We start from the raw sequence: 19,659 nt of genomic DNA, 5'->3' as shown, positions 1-19,659 counted from the left end.
AAGACCAAGTGGATGGGTCAGGAGCCCTCACATGTTACCGCTGACACCAGACTTCAGTTCACAAAACCACACCCCAAGCCCTCTACACTGCATTTGCAAGGGGTTAAATACACACTGAGTACATACCCAAAAAAGCTGGAGGGACAGCATTTTCTCAGACATGTTGTCTTTGTTCCTCCAGTAAAATGGGTCTTTGCCCACACTTCCCTCACTTCCTACCTATCCAAAAATCTCATCTCTTACATCTCCCCCTCACCTAGTTTAACATTAATGCTTCTTCTGTGTTCCCTCTGACTCCATGCACCCTGCCCACAGCAAACAAAGCTCCTGCCATGCCTGCTGATCTGGCTCTGGTCCAACTCCTCAGACTCGAGGCTTGGCTTTGGGCAGCAGCTCTTCTCCTTTTGTACTGCTAAAGGCAGCAGCAACTTCCCCACACCCTTGGCCTAACCCTCTTGTACCTCAAGCCACTACATTCCAGATCAACAGGCATCACATCTTTAAAAATTATGTCACGTAACACCCATAGGATAATTACTTGTTCCAGCTATAAGCCAGGGTCACCAGGCCTTGACCAGGTCAGCACAGGCTCCATCAGGAAGCCTTCTTCTGGCACTGAGCAGCCACTGGCTCAAAATACACGGAACATTTTCTGTGAATGCCAAGAGGGGACTGGGAAGGGTGGGAGAGTGATGGAAAGAAATGTGCATAAGAGCGTATCTTTGGGATTTCCAATGCTCCACCCAAGATACATTTTGTGCCCTGTCATCCATCCCTAACTCCAAGTAGGAAAACTGCTATTTTAAGCCAGCTATCTCTGATATTAACCCCCTGCCTCAGCAGCACCGCAAAGAAGGCTGCACAGAACTCACACCAAGACTGGCTTTTTCCAGCACCTACCCCACTGGGTTAAAGCTAACCTGGCTGTACAAACACTTTGCTGTGGTTAAAGCCCGGAATGCAGTGTGGACAAACCCTCCAGCACCCATAGCCACACCCCCACAGGCTGGGACCTGGTTTCAGTGGAATCTCCACAGTTCCAAGCAGCAGCCATTAAACAGCAACAAAGCACAGGCCAGCACAAGCACTCCAGAAGCTTTGGGACCCTTCTCCTTCATGGAGAAGAAATTTAGGGCATGGGCTCTGGGCAGTGTGCTGATCACTGTGCCCTGAACACAGGCAGGTCTGTAGGGTCTCACCTAGGATAGACTGAGGCAGCAAGTACAAATTAGCCAGTTAAGATTCAGAATACAGTATCAAATCTTGCTGACTAAGTTCTGCTGTTTCCATGGGTGATGTCTACACCAAACAAAAGTCAGCAACCAAAAGGTCCTCAATTAAAACAGAACTTAGAAATGGAAAGTTCATAATCTGAACTAAACGTTTTTTTGTTTGTTTGCTTTAGGAACAGGAAACAATGTTATGGCAAAAGTTCAAAAATAAGTGAAATAATCACTTTGCTCTCAGAAAAGTTTTAATATTTTCTGTCAAAGCACAGTTGTTTTTAGCATGCCAAAATTATGAGTTTTCGAAGCTCCTTGTATCTGTTAAGAATCATTATTTCTAGGCTATAAAGGATGTGCCAATGACATGCAGAGAGATGCTGGACCTCTGACCTACTGTCCTATGACCCAGGCACTGGCCCGACTTCTATCTTTGTGAGGTGATCCACACAATACATTAAATACTCTTTCTGCCAGTTTAATTATAACCTTAGTGAATGAACATTTCTCATTAACTATTGTCTACTCTCCACAGCCCTGGAGCCTGCTTGTTAGATTGATACGTAAGTAGAAGACATTATCATATTTTCTGCAGAATATGTTACAAAGTTTATTCTTTTCATTATCTGATTTAATTAAAAAATGTACAAAGCAGAAAGGCTGATCTAACTCTTTTGAGAGTCATCATCCAATGCAAAGAGATGGAAGAGCTCAAACAGCTGTTGCAAAAATTCTGAAACCCTTTATTGGTCTCAGAGTAGTAACTACTATATGACTCATGAATGAACAGCAAAAGCAATTGGACTCATTATTGTTTTTATTTCGGTTCCTTCCTGCCCTAACAAATGCAAATTCATAAAAAATACTACTTTTTAAAAAAAATCTAAATAAACTATTGCTCTTAACACTACCATTTCAAAGTACTCTGGTTAAATGCAGTTTGAATTGGTTCCCTGCTGTCCTCCTTGGATTTGCTCCAAGTCTGTTTATTTTATTTACTGTTTAAGCTATTTTGTTCTAACTGCTGGCCAATTTTTCTCTTTTCCCTCTTAAATTAATTGCTATATTTGGATGTTTACACACTAACTTTTCCAGGAATAAAATCCTCATACACCAAATAAAGGCACATCAGAAGTAAGCTATAATCCCTTAAATCTATAGAAGAGTTGATGATTCTACAACAGAGTTATAGAGCATAGCTTTGTGGCAGTGAAACTATGAATATTTCTGCACCATCATAACTGGGAAGACCTAAACCTGAAAAACCCAACCTGAAGTTAAATCAATTCCTAAAGCAGAAAATTAAAGATTAGCTCTAAATGCACCAACAGTCCAGGTGTAGCGGTACTTTTAATTGTTTTCAATTCCTTTATTTTAACACCTGCTTATATCTAGAGATGACCATGAGCCAGCTAGGCCTACAGCATCTGGAAAACAAAAGGTAGGAAAGGTAGGTTTCTTTATTTCTTCAGTGAGGAATTGAAAAGTCTTTTAAAAAGAAAACCCAACTGAAAACTACCACAAAAACAAGTGATAAAGCTATAAGGAAAAACAAAGGAAATGGTAAAAACAGAGTTCTCTCTCCACACTCTCAATTTGAGAACGAAATAATTTTATCCCTTATAAATGGCAAGGTCGTGAAAAACTGTACCCTCTGAAAGTCTTTTACTCATCCTGTAACTTATTTCAGATTTTTCCTTTCAGTCCAATTCCATTTGTCAATTCCCTTTTTCCCAAAATGATATTTTCATGCACTCATTCTTCAAACTATTCCAGACCCTTTGAGCTCCCATCAGTGAGCCTGTCCTGGGGCTCCCAAACTCCCTCCACTTCCATACTCAGGTTTTCCCTCACTTCTCCTCTTACTCAATCACCCGGCCAAAAAACGCTAAGTCATAGCTCAAAGACCTAAGGTCAGGCTGGAAAGAGGCAGCTGGGAGAGTTAATTCCTTTTTCTACCCCTTCTGTTTCATTTGGATATAACCAAATACCACTCTCCCCCACATGTAATGTTCATGTTCCAAAATCAATATGACACAGGTCAGAAATACGAATTGGTTTCATCGATCTTCAACTATAGCTCCAACATTTCTGTTCTTCCCTTTAAAATAACTCACTAGGATATTTTCTTGTCTGTTTTCAAAGAAAAGCTTTCTCCTCATGTCTGCTGGACTTATCAATCACTGTATGTCACAGAACATGACCAATGTTCACTTTGTAAACAGTTGCCATATTTCATTGCTTCTATCCAGGATTGTTGCAGGATTAAAACCCCAAGAAAACACGTGATGCTGAATGCTACAGAATTAGCACCTCAATAAACATACCAACTCTCAACCTCTGACTCCTCCTTCTATTGTCATTATTGCTAGACAAAGAACAGGGAAGCTAAATATGATCTCAAAAAACTGACAAATCCAGTCACACCTAAAATCCTCAGTATTAAATCATTTTAATGTGCCTAAAGTCCTCAGTATCATGTTAAAACTGTACCCTGCAACCCTGTTTAGGATGGGTTACTGTAACTTGAATGCTGTGACACTACCAGTAGAAGGTAGCCATTACTTCCTAATGAATAACTGCTCCTGAAATCATCCAAAAATTTGCATAGCTTACTCACAGTCTGAGAAAAATAACACCTTCTCTGCTTCATGAGAAGATCTCATAGGACTACAAAGCATTGGTGTTTGCCTGATCACCAGTTTCGCACCCACCTGCAGTGACTGCAAGGGGCCCATAAGTTCTGACAGAGCCTCTCTTTGAAGTTTAAGAGTGTCTGCAGCAAAGGCTCTGCTCAGAATCTGGAGGTGACACACTACTGCTTCCTGTTATCTACAGTACTAGTGAGCACACCAGTTTCCTGGTGTGAATCTGAAGAAAAGAACCCCTTCCCACCCAAATTTGCTTCTGTATACAGCGAAATATGAGATCTTCAAAGCATGACGATCACCCAACCAACACCACCAGTATCACCCAAGACCCGTTTGTCTTGGGTTAGTAACAACATAAAGAGAGGAAAAAATCGGACTACTGAAGAGCCCGCAATCCAAAAAGTGGCTCTGCAGAGACAGCAAAGGTTAAATCTGCATTTTTTGTTCATTGTTTTGTTACTTTAATGAGACAAACTGCAGGTTTCATTAACCTAGCAGCCTGCAACAGAAAGAACAACTAGCAGTATTTTTAACAAGGCACATGCCCGATTCTTTTAGATCTCCAAAACTAAGGTGACATTACCTAGGTATAACACAGATGGCAAAAATGTTATCAGTAGGTAACTGTGCCTGTTACATAAACTGTGGGCTTAAATGGTTCAAACAAGTTTATGGTTCTAATAATAGTATTTCGTAATTAATTAAGATAATCAGGCTCCTAGCTACCTTACAGAGTTCATATCAGGTTATTCTCCTCTATGGCAGCACCCTGTAGATTTAAGTGTTAATGAGGAACATATTTTTGGCTACAGGAATCTAGCTGTGATACAAAAATTCGTTAAGTTAAACCTAGAGAAATACTGTAAAATCTTGCAACTACTAACAATGCAAAAATATGATGGTTCCATCAAGCAAATACAGAATACAAACCTTCATCTATCCAAGGAGAGCTGTTCATAGCTCAGTAATAAGAGCAAAATTGAAATCTATGGAAAACTTTTATGCAGACCAATTATTGTAACTATGGTGATGGAAGGCTACAGAAAACTATAAAACAGGTCAAAAATCAGGCACAGGATTAGCAGCATAACTCTCAGTTTTATCTATGGGCCCTTCTAGAAAGGAGTGAGCCCTGCATCCACAGCTTTAATAGGTGAGTTAAAGTGTAATGGGAAGTGCTGGTCTGGTGGTCAGATGAGCAAATCAGAGAGCTGACAACTTGGCTCTGCTCAGTCTGCTCTCTCTAATCAAGACCATCTGCTCACATTGTGAAGACATTCCTGGTAACTTTTAGCCACAGCATGAACAACCTCTGTAGTCACATGTATGAAATACAGCAACTGTCAGAAATTTATGAGTTATTGCTAAACTCTTTCTTTATTCCATACATAATAAGTTTGAAATAGATTTTTATGATCCTTTTCTCAATGCTATCAAGTATGTCCATTCACTTATTACATCTCTTGTGACACTCCAGGGAAAAATCTAGCAATCCTCAGTGTTTTGTAATTCACATACGTAAGTACACTATATGATGGAATGATACATAAAGATTAGGGCAGACAGAAGTTTGAGATGCAGTAAATTATTTCTTCAAACCTAATAAAAACTAAAACTAATACAAGAGAGGCATTTACATGCATAACTATAGTTTTCTCATTGCTAAAAGAGTCTCAAACACAGGGTATGCAAGAACAGAAAAAGAGTACAAAAAGAAGGGAAAAATGCAAGTTCCTCAATTGAGTGGGTTTTTTTTTCCCCTGCAGGTGTGCAAAAAACTTCCTGTGATATGAACTGAATAAATTTTCTGTTATCCCACTAAGTGTTAGATAGTAGAAATAGTTTGAAGACCACATTGTGAATGAAATCTTTTTGTACTCCAAAGTAAAGATTTCTCCATCAATAATGCAGGCAAAAAGTTTGAAACTGCTTTGAATACAAGGATTTCGTGTTATGATGTCACATTCAATTAAAAGGTTACTGTCTTCTTTCAAGGCAGTTTGATTACTCCAGAGATAGAGGCACACTCTTAAGAGCAAAAAAAACCAAGTCATAGTATAGTGGTCACTTTGACATGTCATGCACTGAGAAATGGGTAAGCATTTTTGTATTTTAAGTAATTTATTAATTTTCAAACTCTCCTTGAGGCCTTTTCCCAAGATATTAAAGGAAATTGATAGCTATGGTCTCAGGATAAATCACAATGCAGCCTCTACATCTGGAAGTGAGCTTCTACCTGCTGGACAGACACACTTAGAATCCACAACATCCAGTATGCCCCTATCAGACAGGATGCTGACAGAGAAAGAAGGTTGGGGAAAAAAAGGGACTACTGTAATTTAATGACTACCATAATCCTTCAGTGCCTTTCTACATTTCAGAAGACTGTGTGTCCCACATCAGTCTTTTCTTCTGTTGACTAAAACTTTATTCCTCTCAGCCTCTGTAAACCAGTCATGTTTTCTAAATTCCTATTTTTCTTATCTTCCTCTGGTTTATTTTTATTTAATCTCTATTTTTTTTCCCTGTTCTCCTGTGATTTATTTGCATTTGCCTTTGTTTAGTGATTACAATTTAACAGAAATAGGAATTCAGTGACACAGATCTTCAAAGAAAGGGCAGTTTGATAGCTATCATATTTTTTGCAGAGCAAATTCATCAAGGAGAGGTACCTGAAACCTAGTCAGACAACACTGTCTTCAGATAAAAATATCTGGGACTGTTACAAAATTGTACTTTGTCAATTTTGTCAATGCTATGTATAAGATTAAAATCTGTCACCTTCTCAAAATTACAGTCAAAGGATAATTAAATTTTAGTGCTTTAACTGCGAAGTCTCTGGACTCAGCATACATGAAAGTCCTTTCAGCTGAATTTTAAATCTGAACTTTCAGAATTACATGAACCATAATCAGCATTACTCAGATCCCTCTGATGTAATCAAGGCTCAATTTACAAGGAGCATGAGCTGCTGACTTGGCCCTCCCTGTTGCACATAACCTTTAACAACTAGATCCAGTAATAACTTTCCCTTATTACAACCTAAATGACCTAAGTAGATAAAAAAAACACTAAAATGGGACTTCATTAAAGAAACTATGTAATTATTCAATTAAAAGCAGAACGGAACTGAACAATGCAAAGATTCTATTTGAAAAATGGCTTTAAGATCAAATGAATAACCAAATTTTCAATCAGCTAGAATTATTTTACCTTGCAGTGCTTTAGATTTGAGGATTGCATGAGAAACACATGAAAAGCCAAATGGAAACTTGAAATATTTACTTGACTGTCCACAGATTTTAAAAAACCCCTGGATAACACAGACCACAGCTGTTAAATTTCAGCGTAAATGTCACTGCATTTCACTGACAGACCAATTCTCACAAGCAGGGAAGGTACTGGCTGGTAATGCTGCTGCCCTGTTCGCTTCTTTAGGGGTGAAAGGACAGCGAATCTGTTAAGTGCCGTGCTTGCTAACCCGTGCACGGGGGATTACAAACCTGCAGGCTGAGCACCACTTACCGAAGATTCACTGTCTCTAACAAGGAAATCTCCTTCCACTCCCCTTTCGTTCAGGGCACATTCTGCTTGGTGCCGGGTAATGTTCCCGTAATACCACTCTCTTCCAGCAAATCGTCCGGTAGAAGATGGTCCCGTGTAGCTTATCTGAGGCGGATGGGAAGTGTTCATGGAAGGACCATCACTAATGATTACTACATAGTTTTTAGGGACAAGACCGATTTGACCTCTGGAATTTTTACATTTCCACCATTCTGGGTCATTTTCTGGCTTTTCAATGACTTCCATCGTTTCCCCTTTTTCAAAATTGAGCTCTTCTTCTGTGACCGAGCTGAATGGGTACAGTGTCTGAACGATGTGGAGTACTTTGGTGCCCTGGCCGTTACTCATGGAAGCGCCTTTCCTTAGGCTCAGAAAGCTGGGTGAATCTGCAGTTGCCTCCTCAGCCTCCTCTACCACATAGTTTGAAGGGAACCAGCCGATTTGTCCATTGTAGCTACCTCTCCACCAGCCATCGCTGCACTTCTCCATGACAATCACTCGGGACCCTTTAACGAGGGACAGTTCGTCCTCCCTCTCGGCAACATAGGCAAATTTCACGTAGGCGGGAATGTTAAGATCGTAAATCCGGTCGGCGCTGCTGCCGTTGGAAGGGTATTCTGCATCTGTGCTGGGAGTGGGGGAGGCGTCCCTCGCACTCGTCTTTCTCTTGGTTTTTCCCAAGCCTGTTAAAGACAGAAATGTAAAGTGGTCACTTGGAATGCTTGTCCCCAGACTGCAAAACTGGATGTGGTGACATGCCATACCCTCACTTCAACAACACTGCTAAATGGAGATCTCTTCTGAAACACTACATAGTCAGGAAATAGCAACACCTTTAAGAGATTATCAACATCCAGCTGAGGCACCATTAGGAAAAGAACAATTTATGTTATAATGACTTCTCAGAAGTAGCGGAGTTTAAACACACTTAAACACAGTGATTTCTTCACTAGGAGAACTAGTAATCACTAAAACGTTTCTGAGCTTGCTGTTGTGCACCTTAAAATTCCAGCCAAATGACCATGCCTTTTAATTTTAGAGATGACTTCAATTTGGCTCAAACAAAAAGTGAAAGAAACCTACAAAAATTAACAAGCAAAGAAATAAAAGCTAAAGTTTCTCTGCAGATTGTATTGCTCTTTTTGCTCTGGCAGTATCCAGGCAGGCGCAGCTGCAATTCCTTCTAACTGCAACCCCCCTTCCAAAACCCACACCTCTTTCACCTACATTTCATCACATACTGTAACAGGAGAAACCTGATGATGATGAAGACCATTTGTATATGTTTCCCTTTAACCTGTAAATTCTGATGTCCTGTCATGGCATTAATTATAGTGTTAAATACAATGTACAGAAGAAACAACAGTAACATTGAACACATCACCTTTTTTTTTAAATTAGAGAAACCATAATAATGTCTGTTTAAACATAGAAAACCTGTACAACACACTTGGTATACTTTTCAAACTTTTGCAGCAACCCCTGCTTAAGCTTACATAAAAACGAAATGGTAAATTAAGTGAACAAGTAGCCCTCTCTTATCAAATTCACTTATGAAATATGTGAAAAAACAAAATATTACGTCTCAGTACAGCACAACCAAGCAATACCCAGAATGTCACACAAGGGACAGAAAGCAAAACCATCACAGAAATAGGAGCATCTGTACTTTTCTCCATACCCCTAGAGCCTGGGTGGCAGGTGAAAGATTTAGTTGAGAGACAAGAGCACACATGCTGATTATGGAACACTTAATTGAAGGAATATAAATGAAGGTACTTTGTTTTTGTTTCTTCAAATAATCTGAAATAAGGAGATGCATGCAAATTGGTTTTTAACAGTTTAGGCCTATTCAATCCACCCACTCCACTGCCAAAAAGTGTGTTTTAATGTATTTAGATATACATGTACTTGCATATACAATGGGCATCTTCAGCAAAGCTGTTTGTTCACCGCAAAACTTCATGCTTATTTCACAGTTACCTGAGCAGCACAGACTAACATTGCACACACAACCATGCAGGGATCACAGTCTAGAAGGGTTAAATACATTAATACATGGTATTATGGTCTCAGAAGATAGCAGAAAATTCTGATGATCCTAAAGTGTTTCCTGATCTTTCCCAGCAGGGCCTTGTTTCCTGCTGGAGCCTGCTACATCCTAATGTCATTCTAACTACATCACTTCAGCCAAGAGCCAGTGGCTGCACTTTCAGGCAAAATGAGGGAGGCAGCTTATTGTACTAGGGGAGACAATCACAGGAAAAGAGTGTACAAGCAAGGACTAATCAGAAGGTGGTCAGACTCTGATCTCTGCCAAGACTGGAAATTTTCATCAGTTTAGAGATCATTTTTAACCAAAAAAGACAAGGATGTTTCAGAACTAACGAGCATTAAATTACAGTGATATAAACAAACACAACTTAAGGGTCATTCTGTTAAGAAAAGGGGGAAATTACTTGTTATAAATTAATGGAAAACAAGCAACTGTATTTCAATAGATTCACCCTACATAAAGCCCTCCACTGTGACTGAACCTTCCAGATTAAAAAACTTAGGCTTTTATCTGCTCACTAATGAAGATATCCAGTCCACTTCTTGGAATTACAGCAAAAGAACTAATGATAAAAGCAGTAGACAGTGAGTAGCTGCCCTAACCAGCTGAAACTCAAGAGCATAGAGATAACTCTGAGAAATGGAGATGTAGTGGGACAAGAAAATGCCATAAACTTCAGTATCTAGAGAAAAAAACTTTTGACAAACAGGTAAAACCCAAAAATTTCTCAGAAAACCCCTCTGAAATCTGATAAAGGTATCTAAACAGTTAGGAAAAAGTTATCGTTCAAGCACTTTCTTTCATCTGGAGTTTCATAAATTCCCTCTTTCTTCACAGACCTTCCAAAGGTGTATCTGACATTTCAAATGTTGCTTCTTATCATGCCCATCAAATTTGGAAAAAAACCAAAAACAAAACAGTAAAGTTTCTAATTTCCATCAATAAAGACAACTGGAGTTCTTCAGTTTAAGCTTGCCACTTCATGTGACCGAACTTTTTAAGGTGGCAGCATGGTAATGATTAAACTTTTGCAATAGCAGCAATGTACACCAAAGACTTTCCAGTTGGTTTGACCAAAGGAACAAATTATGCAGAGACCCATCTGCAGTCAGGCACAGCGAAGTGCACACAACATTATCTAAAAATCATTTTTTTATGTGAGGTTGCAACATTCACAACTGTGTCTATGACTGAAGAGGAAACAAGTTGTTCCATGAGCAGAATGAAGGAAATCTGTTCCTGTTTTTCTCTTCATACCTCCTGCTGAGCTATTCCTCCTCTTCCTCCCCCATCTCCTGCAGGATTCACACTAAGTCCCCCTACCATATGACTGCTTCCACATCCCCAGGTCCTTCTCATATCTTTAGCTCCCCACTGCCACCTCCAAAATGCCCTCAAAGCACTGCCTCAAAGCCCCTGGTGCTGCCCTCCTCCCTACCTTTGTTGTGCTGGCCCACAGTGCCTGGTGCCCCACTGCCTTTCAGCCCTGCCTGGACTGAGCAAAGAGCTGGGGCTGCTCTGGCTTCTCCTCCAGTGAGGGACACCAGCAATGACCCTCCCAGGCACAGACTTGGAGAAAACTAGTTAGTTTATCTCTGCCAGTCTGTCAAGTTTGCCTAAAATTGGCTGAGTTATCAAGGATGGACAGATGGACGGACTATGACAGCTGACTGTGACAGCATGACTAGTGTAAGCTTCATTTCCTTAGGAAAGTCTAAAAATACAGTTTAGTGGGATGGCTCATCACAGCTAAGAAAGAATAAAGTCAGGACAACTATAAACTTTGTATATGCATCTATAACAAAAAACACAACTCCATTAAAAAAAGAAAAGTACAATCTACATGAGTCATCTCTAGAAGAGCAAACTACTAACAGAAATGTTCACTTACTACTATTCACAAGGGGATCCCTATTCTTATGTCCAGATGGAATGAAACCCATATAAAGGATTTCATGCTAAACAAAACAGTTAAGCACTTTTGGAGACACATGTAGAAAAGCTGAATATACTTGCAATTGCAGTCATAGTTCTGGCATGTTTTATTGTCTTTGTTCTAATGAAAACCTATCTACTAATCTATCTACCTATCTACTACAACTGTGCTTTTCCTGTTTTGACTCAGTGGTTACAGTTCATCTGTAACCTGTGGAAGTCATAATCCTTTGTAACACAAATTGTTGTAAAGAGTAATCTAAAGCAAGAGGTTAGCTTTCAAGTGAGAGAAAAAGTGTGGAAGGCAAAGAAGCAGAAAGCCTTGTTACTGTAATTTGTAGGAAGTAACACTATTCACAATCTACAAGTAACCCACAGTAAATTACTTAATTTTCACTCGTATAAATACATTGCCAAGTGATGTGAGCTGGTATAATTCTTAGGATATAGTACTGAGACAAAAAAAAAAAAAAAAAAAAAACCAACAAAAAAAACCCAACAACAATCAACTGATTAGCAACATTTCCAGAGAAGGGACCCACTGCAAATCCTCCTCCTCTCCACAGGGAAAGAAATCCTCTGGCCCCATGGTTGGTCCTAGGGAAACTCAGAAACATGCCTGTTGCATCACTACGTGCTGTCTTCCTTTCCTAGCTCAGCTGCAGCTCTAAAGAATAGCTTGTTTTTTGAGCAGCAGGCTGAAGATCAGTTTCCTATGAATTTGCTTCCTGTCACTTAAGTTTCCATTCTGCAAGCACCCCTTCATTACCAGCTTGCCCCTGAGACAGCCTTTCCACTGTACCTATAAGGTCCTTGAGCTCGTACCTTCAGTTCCCTCTCCCCACAGCATTTCCAGTCTTCCCTCCTCATCCTCCTTAGACTTCCCTTGAGCACCCCGATGCCCAAAGCTCAAAGTGGTGGAATTTCCCTCTGGTCTATCTCCTCTGGCCCAATGCTGGGACATTGCCAGTTCTCCTACCCCTACATGTGTCTCCTGCCATGCTGGCCACACTCCTGGCCCAAAGCCTGGCTGCCTGTCAGCACAGATGCCCCAACTGCCCAGACTTCTCCTGCTAAAAACAAAAGGATTTTTTTTTCCCTCTGCCTTCAGTGATGGCACTGAAACAAGGCTGCACAGCTACAACCTTTCTGAAAATTGGTTCATTGGATAAACAAGTTTAATTATATTTACAAGATCTCAGAGCATACCTTATCAAACACATACATAACACTTGCATAGAAAGTGATTTTTTTGCCACTAGTATAAGTCTGTATTCCATTTGCTAATTATAGTTTAATATTCCATACTACCCTTACTAGGAAAAGATAATTTACAAAACAGACAACTTCCTAATTTTAGAAAGTTTTATTTGGCAAGTCTTTCCACGTTTCTACAAGCTGGTATCCTGTCTGAAACTGATGAGTGACCACATTTTGTATTTTAACTGCATCTGATCATCCCCAGAGAAGAAAGAACATCTCCACGGGCTTATCCATACTCATGGTTATTAAGTTCTGCTTAAGAATAACATGAGCCAAACATTAAAGGTATTTGCAGTTAAAGTCTCTAGCATCCCCTTTCCAAGACCGCTCAATAAATTTGTAAAATCTTGTATGCAACTTAAGACTAAATACAGTTCCATCTCTTCTCTGAAGGAATTTTAATTTGATTTGATACCAGACTTTTTCTAAAGCTGATTTGCTATTACTGTCTTTTGATTTGATATTAGTCTTTTTTATTTTTCCCTCTTCCATTTACAAAAAACATTCAGTAGCAATTGAGAATTTCTGAGAAATTGTTGGCAAGTCATCAATGTCATCTGAATTCTCCCAATCCATCTTTTCTAAAACCTTCTGATTTTAATACATAATTTTAACACACAAATGATGAGCAAAGATATTTTTTGCAGCTTACCTATGTATCAAATCAAAATCACAGGAGAAAAAGCCCTCAAAACCCTTTCAGAAAAATGCTGCAGTATAAGAAAACTATTGCTTTGAGAAACTCTAAGTGCAATACCAAATTTCCAAAACAGAATTCCTCAATTCAGAATTCAGTGAAAAAGACCAAATACTACTAAATACGACAGATGAAACTCCACAAGAATCCTCCAATAGCTTCTTATTCAAATATCAAGAAAATTAAGGAAGGACCTTTAAACTATAGAATACACTGCAAAACCAACAAAAGTGTCTCAATACAACTGAGTTTTGAAAACTACTTCCTCTTTAAAGGACTAGAGTTCTATTAAATGGTGTCCTTCAAATGTCGTGTATTGATGTTGGAGAAGCCAGTTTCAAGTCTAAATATGCAGCTGAAAATATATAAAAATGGATGTTACTGAGTGAAGCTGTTAGTTCTCCCCATGGCAATTAGAAAGCCAACTATTTGTACAATTTCATCTACTGCTGTATTTACATATCTTAATAGATTTTTTTATCATAACAAGCCGGAACTAATTTTTCGATAATGTATTCAACCCTTTATGTTTGAAATAAGTTTTTGATCAGCTATTATATATTACTACAAAGCTGTAAATTGGCAAGAAATAACTTGAGCAAGAAAAGAGTCATCAAAGAGAGATCTCAAATTAATAGTACATCTAATACCATCAGGTACTCTCTCTCAGTCTATTTACAAATACAAGGAGCTTTTTTCTCAATTAAAAAACTAAAATATGCTCTATCACCTAACCAAAACACAGAAACTGATACTAGAGCTGAAAAGGACACATGGACACCCACAACTCTCACACAGGCTGTCAAAGCATGGATTTTAAACTTAAAATGAATATTTGAAAATGTATTTATAGGAAAAAAAAAGAATTAAATAAAATCTTTCATGGGAAATATAAATTACCCAGTAACTCAATTTTTTAAAGTATTGCTGACCATTACCCTCTGAATTAAAAAAAGAAATCAACCAAAAAACAACAAAACAAAACCAACAAAAACACAACAAAAAATACCCAAAATAATAAAGCAATTACTTGTAAAATTTTTCATACTAATTTTAATGCATTTTAATTTAGTCACCCTCCCTCTAGAGTAAAATGCTTTTAACAGTACCACTTGCTTTATGGCTATAAAACCCCCCCAAAGAAACCCATAAAATCATAGAAGCCACATAAAGAACATGAGTACAGTACAATTTTAATGGAAATATTTTCATTTCAACTATTTTTTTATAGCAATGAGTTTTGGGTTTTTTTTAAAAAAAACCATTCCAATTCAAACTGAAACAAAGCACTCCAGAGTGCTGAAAAAATTAACGTTATTATAGTATTCTAAAACAACTACTTCCATTAAAGAGACGAAACATTCAAGATAAACAAGTGTGAGGCTGATAAATTTGAGGAAGGCAAACAAATTAGCTAGGAGAACTCCCAATATAAATACTCAGAGAAAAAAAAATAATTGCTGCTAGTTTCAGAGCTATGTAAAAAGTTAAGAAATAAATTTCAGCTGAAATTGAAATATGTTTTAGTTCCCCTAAACATTAAACCAAATTTTACAGAACAGCCGTCCTTGTTTTAAAAATCTTCAAAGGCAAGGCAACCAGAAATTTTCTTTCCATTTACTAATCTAGTGTTTTCTGTTAGATGCAACAGAAACAAGCAAATTTCTCAAAATTAATTTTTATTTAGAAGTAATATTTCTTTGACATTTTAGTCAATTTTCAAGATACTTAAAATTATTTTTCTTGTGAATTCAAACAAAACTACAATTCCATCTGACTTCATACAGATGCAGTTAAAAACAATGATCCTTTGTTTAACAAATAAGTTATTCATCTCTTAAAATTACGATAATGAATATTGCATATTAATGCATACATTTAATCAGACACAAAGTGTACAGTGTCTGTTTTAAAAGAAACTAAAAATTGTATTAAGAAAGAAGCGATTAATTTTTCAGGAAAATTTTTCAGGAGAAAACCCACCATAATGCAATGTAAATTAAGTAATTCATCCACTCAGTACAGAGCTAAACACAACTTCTTGTCAACTGGAATATTCAAATCAGACATTCATGTAGTTTTGTTATTTACTATTGCTTTTGTAATTTCAAATTAACTTCTCTTTGCTTCTTTATTACTAAGGAATTCAGCAGACCAAAGTTTCTTCTGTTACAGCGAAAGAAAAACCAAACATTTCTGCACATTTTCAGACTGCAACCTCCCACTCTTCCCCCTCCACCTACAGGTCCAGTTTCCAAGAAAATGTTCAAAGGGTAAGATCCATATGGGATAGTCAGTGTTTTAGAAGTAACATATCCATCAACAGCACTCTTTAAAGGACACTGCCATAAATTCCAGCAATCTTCAACTGCATTTGTAATACAGAAATAGAGCTTTACAGCTCAATTAATGACTTTTTGTATCTTCTCTAAGAAGCTCAATAAAAAAAAAAAAGCCACTCTAGAATGAATCAGAAAATGGAAACTCTTCTCTAAATGTCAAAGTGAAACCCTGACATTTTGATAACCAGGCTGCTTTAGCACTACTTTTCAAATACAGGAAAAAGCAGTGTCAGTTTTCCACGTATCAAACACTATTCGGTCTGGAGGCTTCTGTAAAGAAATCAGCTGTATTAAAACAACTGTATTAAAAACAACCACTGCATTAATTCCTGTAATTTACACTGTACTACACATGCCTATTTGTGGTTAGGAATGGTACACTCAAATTCCAGTATCAGGTACTGAGTTTTCTGTACCCAAAGCATTTTAGAGTAAAAGGTTAAAATTATAAAGATGTAATATAGGGGCATATGTGGACAGAGACAAACACATGATCTGGAGGCTTCCTTAAACTGCCTGTTCCTCATGTATGTTCCTACCCCAGTGGCAAAATGAAGTAGAAGACTCACTCAGCAAATTTAAATGGTCCTGGAATTTCAAATCCTCTATATAACAGGAAAACATCTGTCTTGGTCTCAAATCAAAGGCATATAAAATGAATGGGGTTTCTCAAGACCTACCATTCTAACTTCTCTCTACATATTTAAATTGAAGCTTGCTTGCATTAAATATGCAGTCTCTGCTTTCAAACACAAAAATATTCCCACCTAATTTGCAATCTTATAAATTACATTATCTTGATTTTGAAAGATGTACTGATAAGAGAATATAACCAGAAATACCTTAAGTCTAAGGCAGCCCTATAATTCTAAGAACTCATCTATAAAGTGTGGGGAGAAGGCACAATAGTCATGTTGGACTTCCCACTGCTTTCTGTTCCCTCGATGTAGAGCAGCTACACTGTTTTGCCTCTCCTTCACAAACACTAACAGAGGACAGTAACAAAGGAAAACACTAATATGCATGAGATGCTCCAAACTGTCTACCTAAATGCATACTCCTGTCCCTCAGGAAGTATATTGTAGCCTATGTTCCCTCTCCTCTTCCAGCACTTGGTAGAAAGATGCTTTATATTTAGCTGTCTCACATTTATATGAAGTAAAAGAGGTGCACAGGACAGCTCAGGATACAAATTTGACTTCTTAACACTGACCCACTCAATTAAAAAGAAATTGAGGAAAAAAATACAGCAAGTACAAGGTAGACTATTCTGAATGCAAGATGACAATCCTACAATTTAAAGACCCTTCCAAATAACTGAGAGGGAATTATTCTACTTTAGACAAGCAACTATAGTTCTAACTTAGTCATTTCACTCCTTGTATGTTCAAATTTACTTTGAATTCTGCATCTGAAAAGATGTAATAGATGTTACAGATAGAGATTGAAGTTTGGATCACCAAGGCCAAACCTGAACAGAGAAAGTACAAAGCAGTAACTACACAGCCCCTCAAGTCAAAGAAATGCTCAAAATGCTCAAAGACAATGACCCAAATGCTGACTAAAGTGCAGTATCTCAGCATCCAAAAGCTTAGGACAGTCCCACCTGAAAGTACAACACTCACCTACCCTTTGAGTTTACTGTATTTTACTTCACTTGACCCTTACCAATGTCAAGCACGATGTAAAGCCTTAGTAATTCTACCATAAAGCCAGAATGCTCACATTATATTATACTAATGTTTTACAACAATAAATAAGTGTTACAAGAAAATACATGCTAGTAACATTTTCTCTTCAGAAACCTCAAAAATCCTTAGAAATCTGATACTACAGCTTTCTTGCAAACTCCTTTTAGGATGAGGAAAGCAAACTAAATATCATCCTTTCTGTACTAACTTCCTCCCTAAATTTCAATGCACATAGCTTTGTTAATCAAGGGCTCTCAGGTTATTTGCAATTACATACACAAAACCAGGCATCTCCATCTATGAAGGGGAAGTAACAGGATGAAATGGCTCACTTAACAAAACAGTCCATCTCCTCTGAGGTGTAGTCCTCACAGCCAAAACACAAAACCCCAGGACTCCCACACAAACCAGAACAATTTCTTCTGTAGAATTAAACTTAATAACTATAGAGCAACAATAAAGTAATACATTTATCTCCTGATCTGGAGAACAACTTCCTGAATGACCAATTAAAAAAAAAAAAATCTTACAGGTTGGTTAGTAAACTGGCAGAGCCCATATACAAAAAGAATGACATTTCCGCCACACCAAAATATGTTTTCTTCCTTTCTCCTTTTCGCTTTCCATTTCCTTTAATTTACAAAATCCCAAAGACTGCAAACAGGAGTGATGGCAATGACTGCATACAATTTAGACAGTTTACAGCTTAAGTCCTAAATCAATTTCTAGTGCAAAATACAGCTACAAATAGTAATCTAGTAGAGCACCCTTAAATGTCCACATGTCCAAGCTGACCAGCCATTAAGAAAGGTGTCTATCCAAATGAATTTGCTGAGACCACAAAAATAACTTGTCAGTAAGCAGTCACATTCACCACTGAAGCAATTTTCATAAAATGTCATCTGTGCTGGAACCTTTCCCCTTAAAACAACCGAGGTGGGCATTCTCTCCAGCATTGCAGCTTTGCACTTCATGTCTGCATACACTCTAAGCATGTCGAGTCCTGCTTTATGGACAGACTCCACAAAACAAAACACCTTTGAGACTCAGAAAATGTAAGGAAACCTTTTCTTATACATTGTAAGACAAAGCCCAGTTTCTTTTGGCACGAGCACTAATTTACAAATACTGTTTGCATGGTATAAGAACGTGTCACCTACTGTTCAGGTCTTCAAAAAACCTGAGAAACAGAAATCAATGGAACCCAAGTGCAAATACGTAGAGAAAAAGAAACTAATTAATATTTAAAAATACCCTGGAAAAACTTCAAGACAGCCCAAGGCCACAATAAAAAAAAACTACATTAAGTAATACCAAAATAATTACTTAGGGTTGCATATTGAAGGAAATAGCCACATCTGAAGGAAAACAATTCCCCAGTGATTCTAAGGTGGGAGAAAGAACAGCCACTGTCACCTATGTATTGAAAAAATCTGTTGTCCTTTGAGTCACTGCAATGCACTGGAAAATGGTGTCCCCCAGAGTACATACAGAGGCTATCTATTTTTACCAGTTATCTTAGCTTGGTCTTCAAAATGGTAACTCAGCTCCACACACCAAACAAGGTAGACAACACCTCTAATACCTCAGCTACAGTCGTCGGTTTCTTCTCTCTGCTACCACTGTCATGTGCTAAGATGTGAAGCCAAAGGGGATGACAGTATGCAAAGCACACAAACACATGTACCCCTATAAACATGTGCTCATGGAAAAAGCCCAACCCAGGCAGATAGATGCAATGCAGTGACCCACACTGCTGCCCCAGCCAACTTCGGTTCTCCCAGGAACCTGAGGGAAAGGAAGACAGAAGGGAACACCGTGAAATGAATTCCATACAAGACAGCACTTGGGGAAATAAAGTACGCTATTTTCACTGGTTTGGAAGAAGAGCTATAATTAGCAGAATGCTTGAAGTATTTTTATTCTATGTAAAACATGAAACACCAAAAGAGTTGAAGGTTCAGACACAAACTTTTAATGTAAGGAAGTAAAAAAACTGCCTCCACAGCTGGAATGGGGCGTAGGAAGAGCTACTGGCAATGGAGTGACTCTTTAATAGTGAGCTCTACCTTGGGAGCAAATTTTGGGGCTTGCTCTAAGGCCAGACACTACAGGTTGAAACATAACTGGCTCTGAGAGGGGCAAAATCAAGGGTCCTCCAAGGTGACGATGGAGGAAAACAACAGCAAAGACATCAGTACACGCAACCACACTGAGTTCAGGTGGTCCTTTTATCT

The 19,659-nt window shown here is 38.2% G+C and overlaps 1 protein-coding gene across 1 annotated transcript in view; it reads right to left on the bottom strand.

Moving 5' to 3' along the window:
• NCK2 (NCK adaptor protein 2) overlaps window positions 1–19,659 on the bottom strand; it is an 83,869-nt gene that overhangs the window by 4,084 nt on the left and 60,126 nt on the right. The window contains exon 4 of the mRNA XM_062487927.1: window positions 7,400–8,121. Coding sequence (XP_062343911.1) covers window positions 7,400–8,121 — 722 coding nt within the window. The remainder of the gene's footprint in view (window positions 1–7,399; window positions 8,122–19,659) is intronic.

Source organism: Cinclus cinclus, chromosome 2 (assembly GCF_963662255.1).
Source record: "Cinclus cinclus chromosome 2, bCinCin1.1, whole genome shotgun sequence".
Classification (NCBI taxonomy): Eukaryota; Metazoa; Chordata; class Aves; order Passeriformes; family Cinclidae; genus Cinclus; species Cinclus cinclus.
This window is presented reverse-complemented; position numbering and strand designations above follow the sequence as displayed.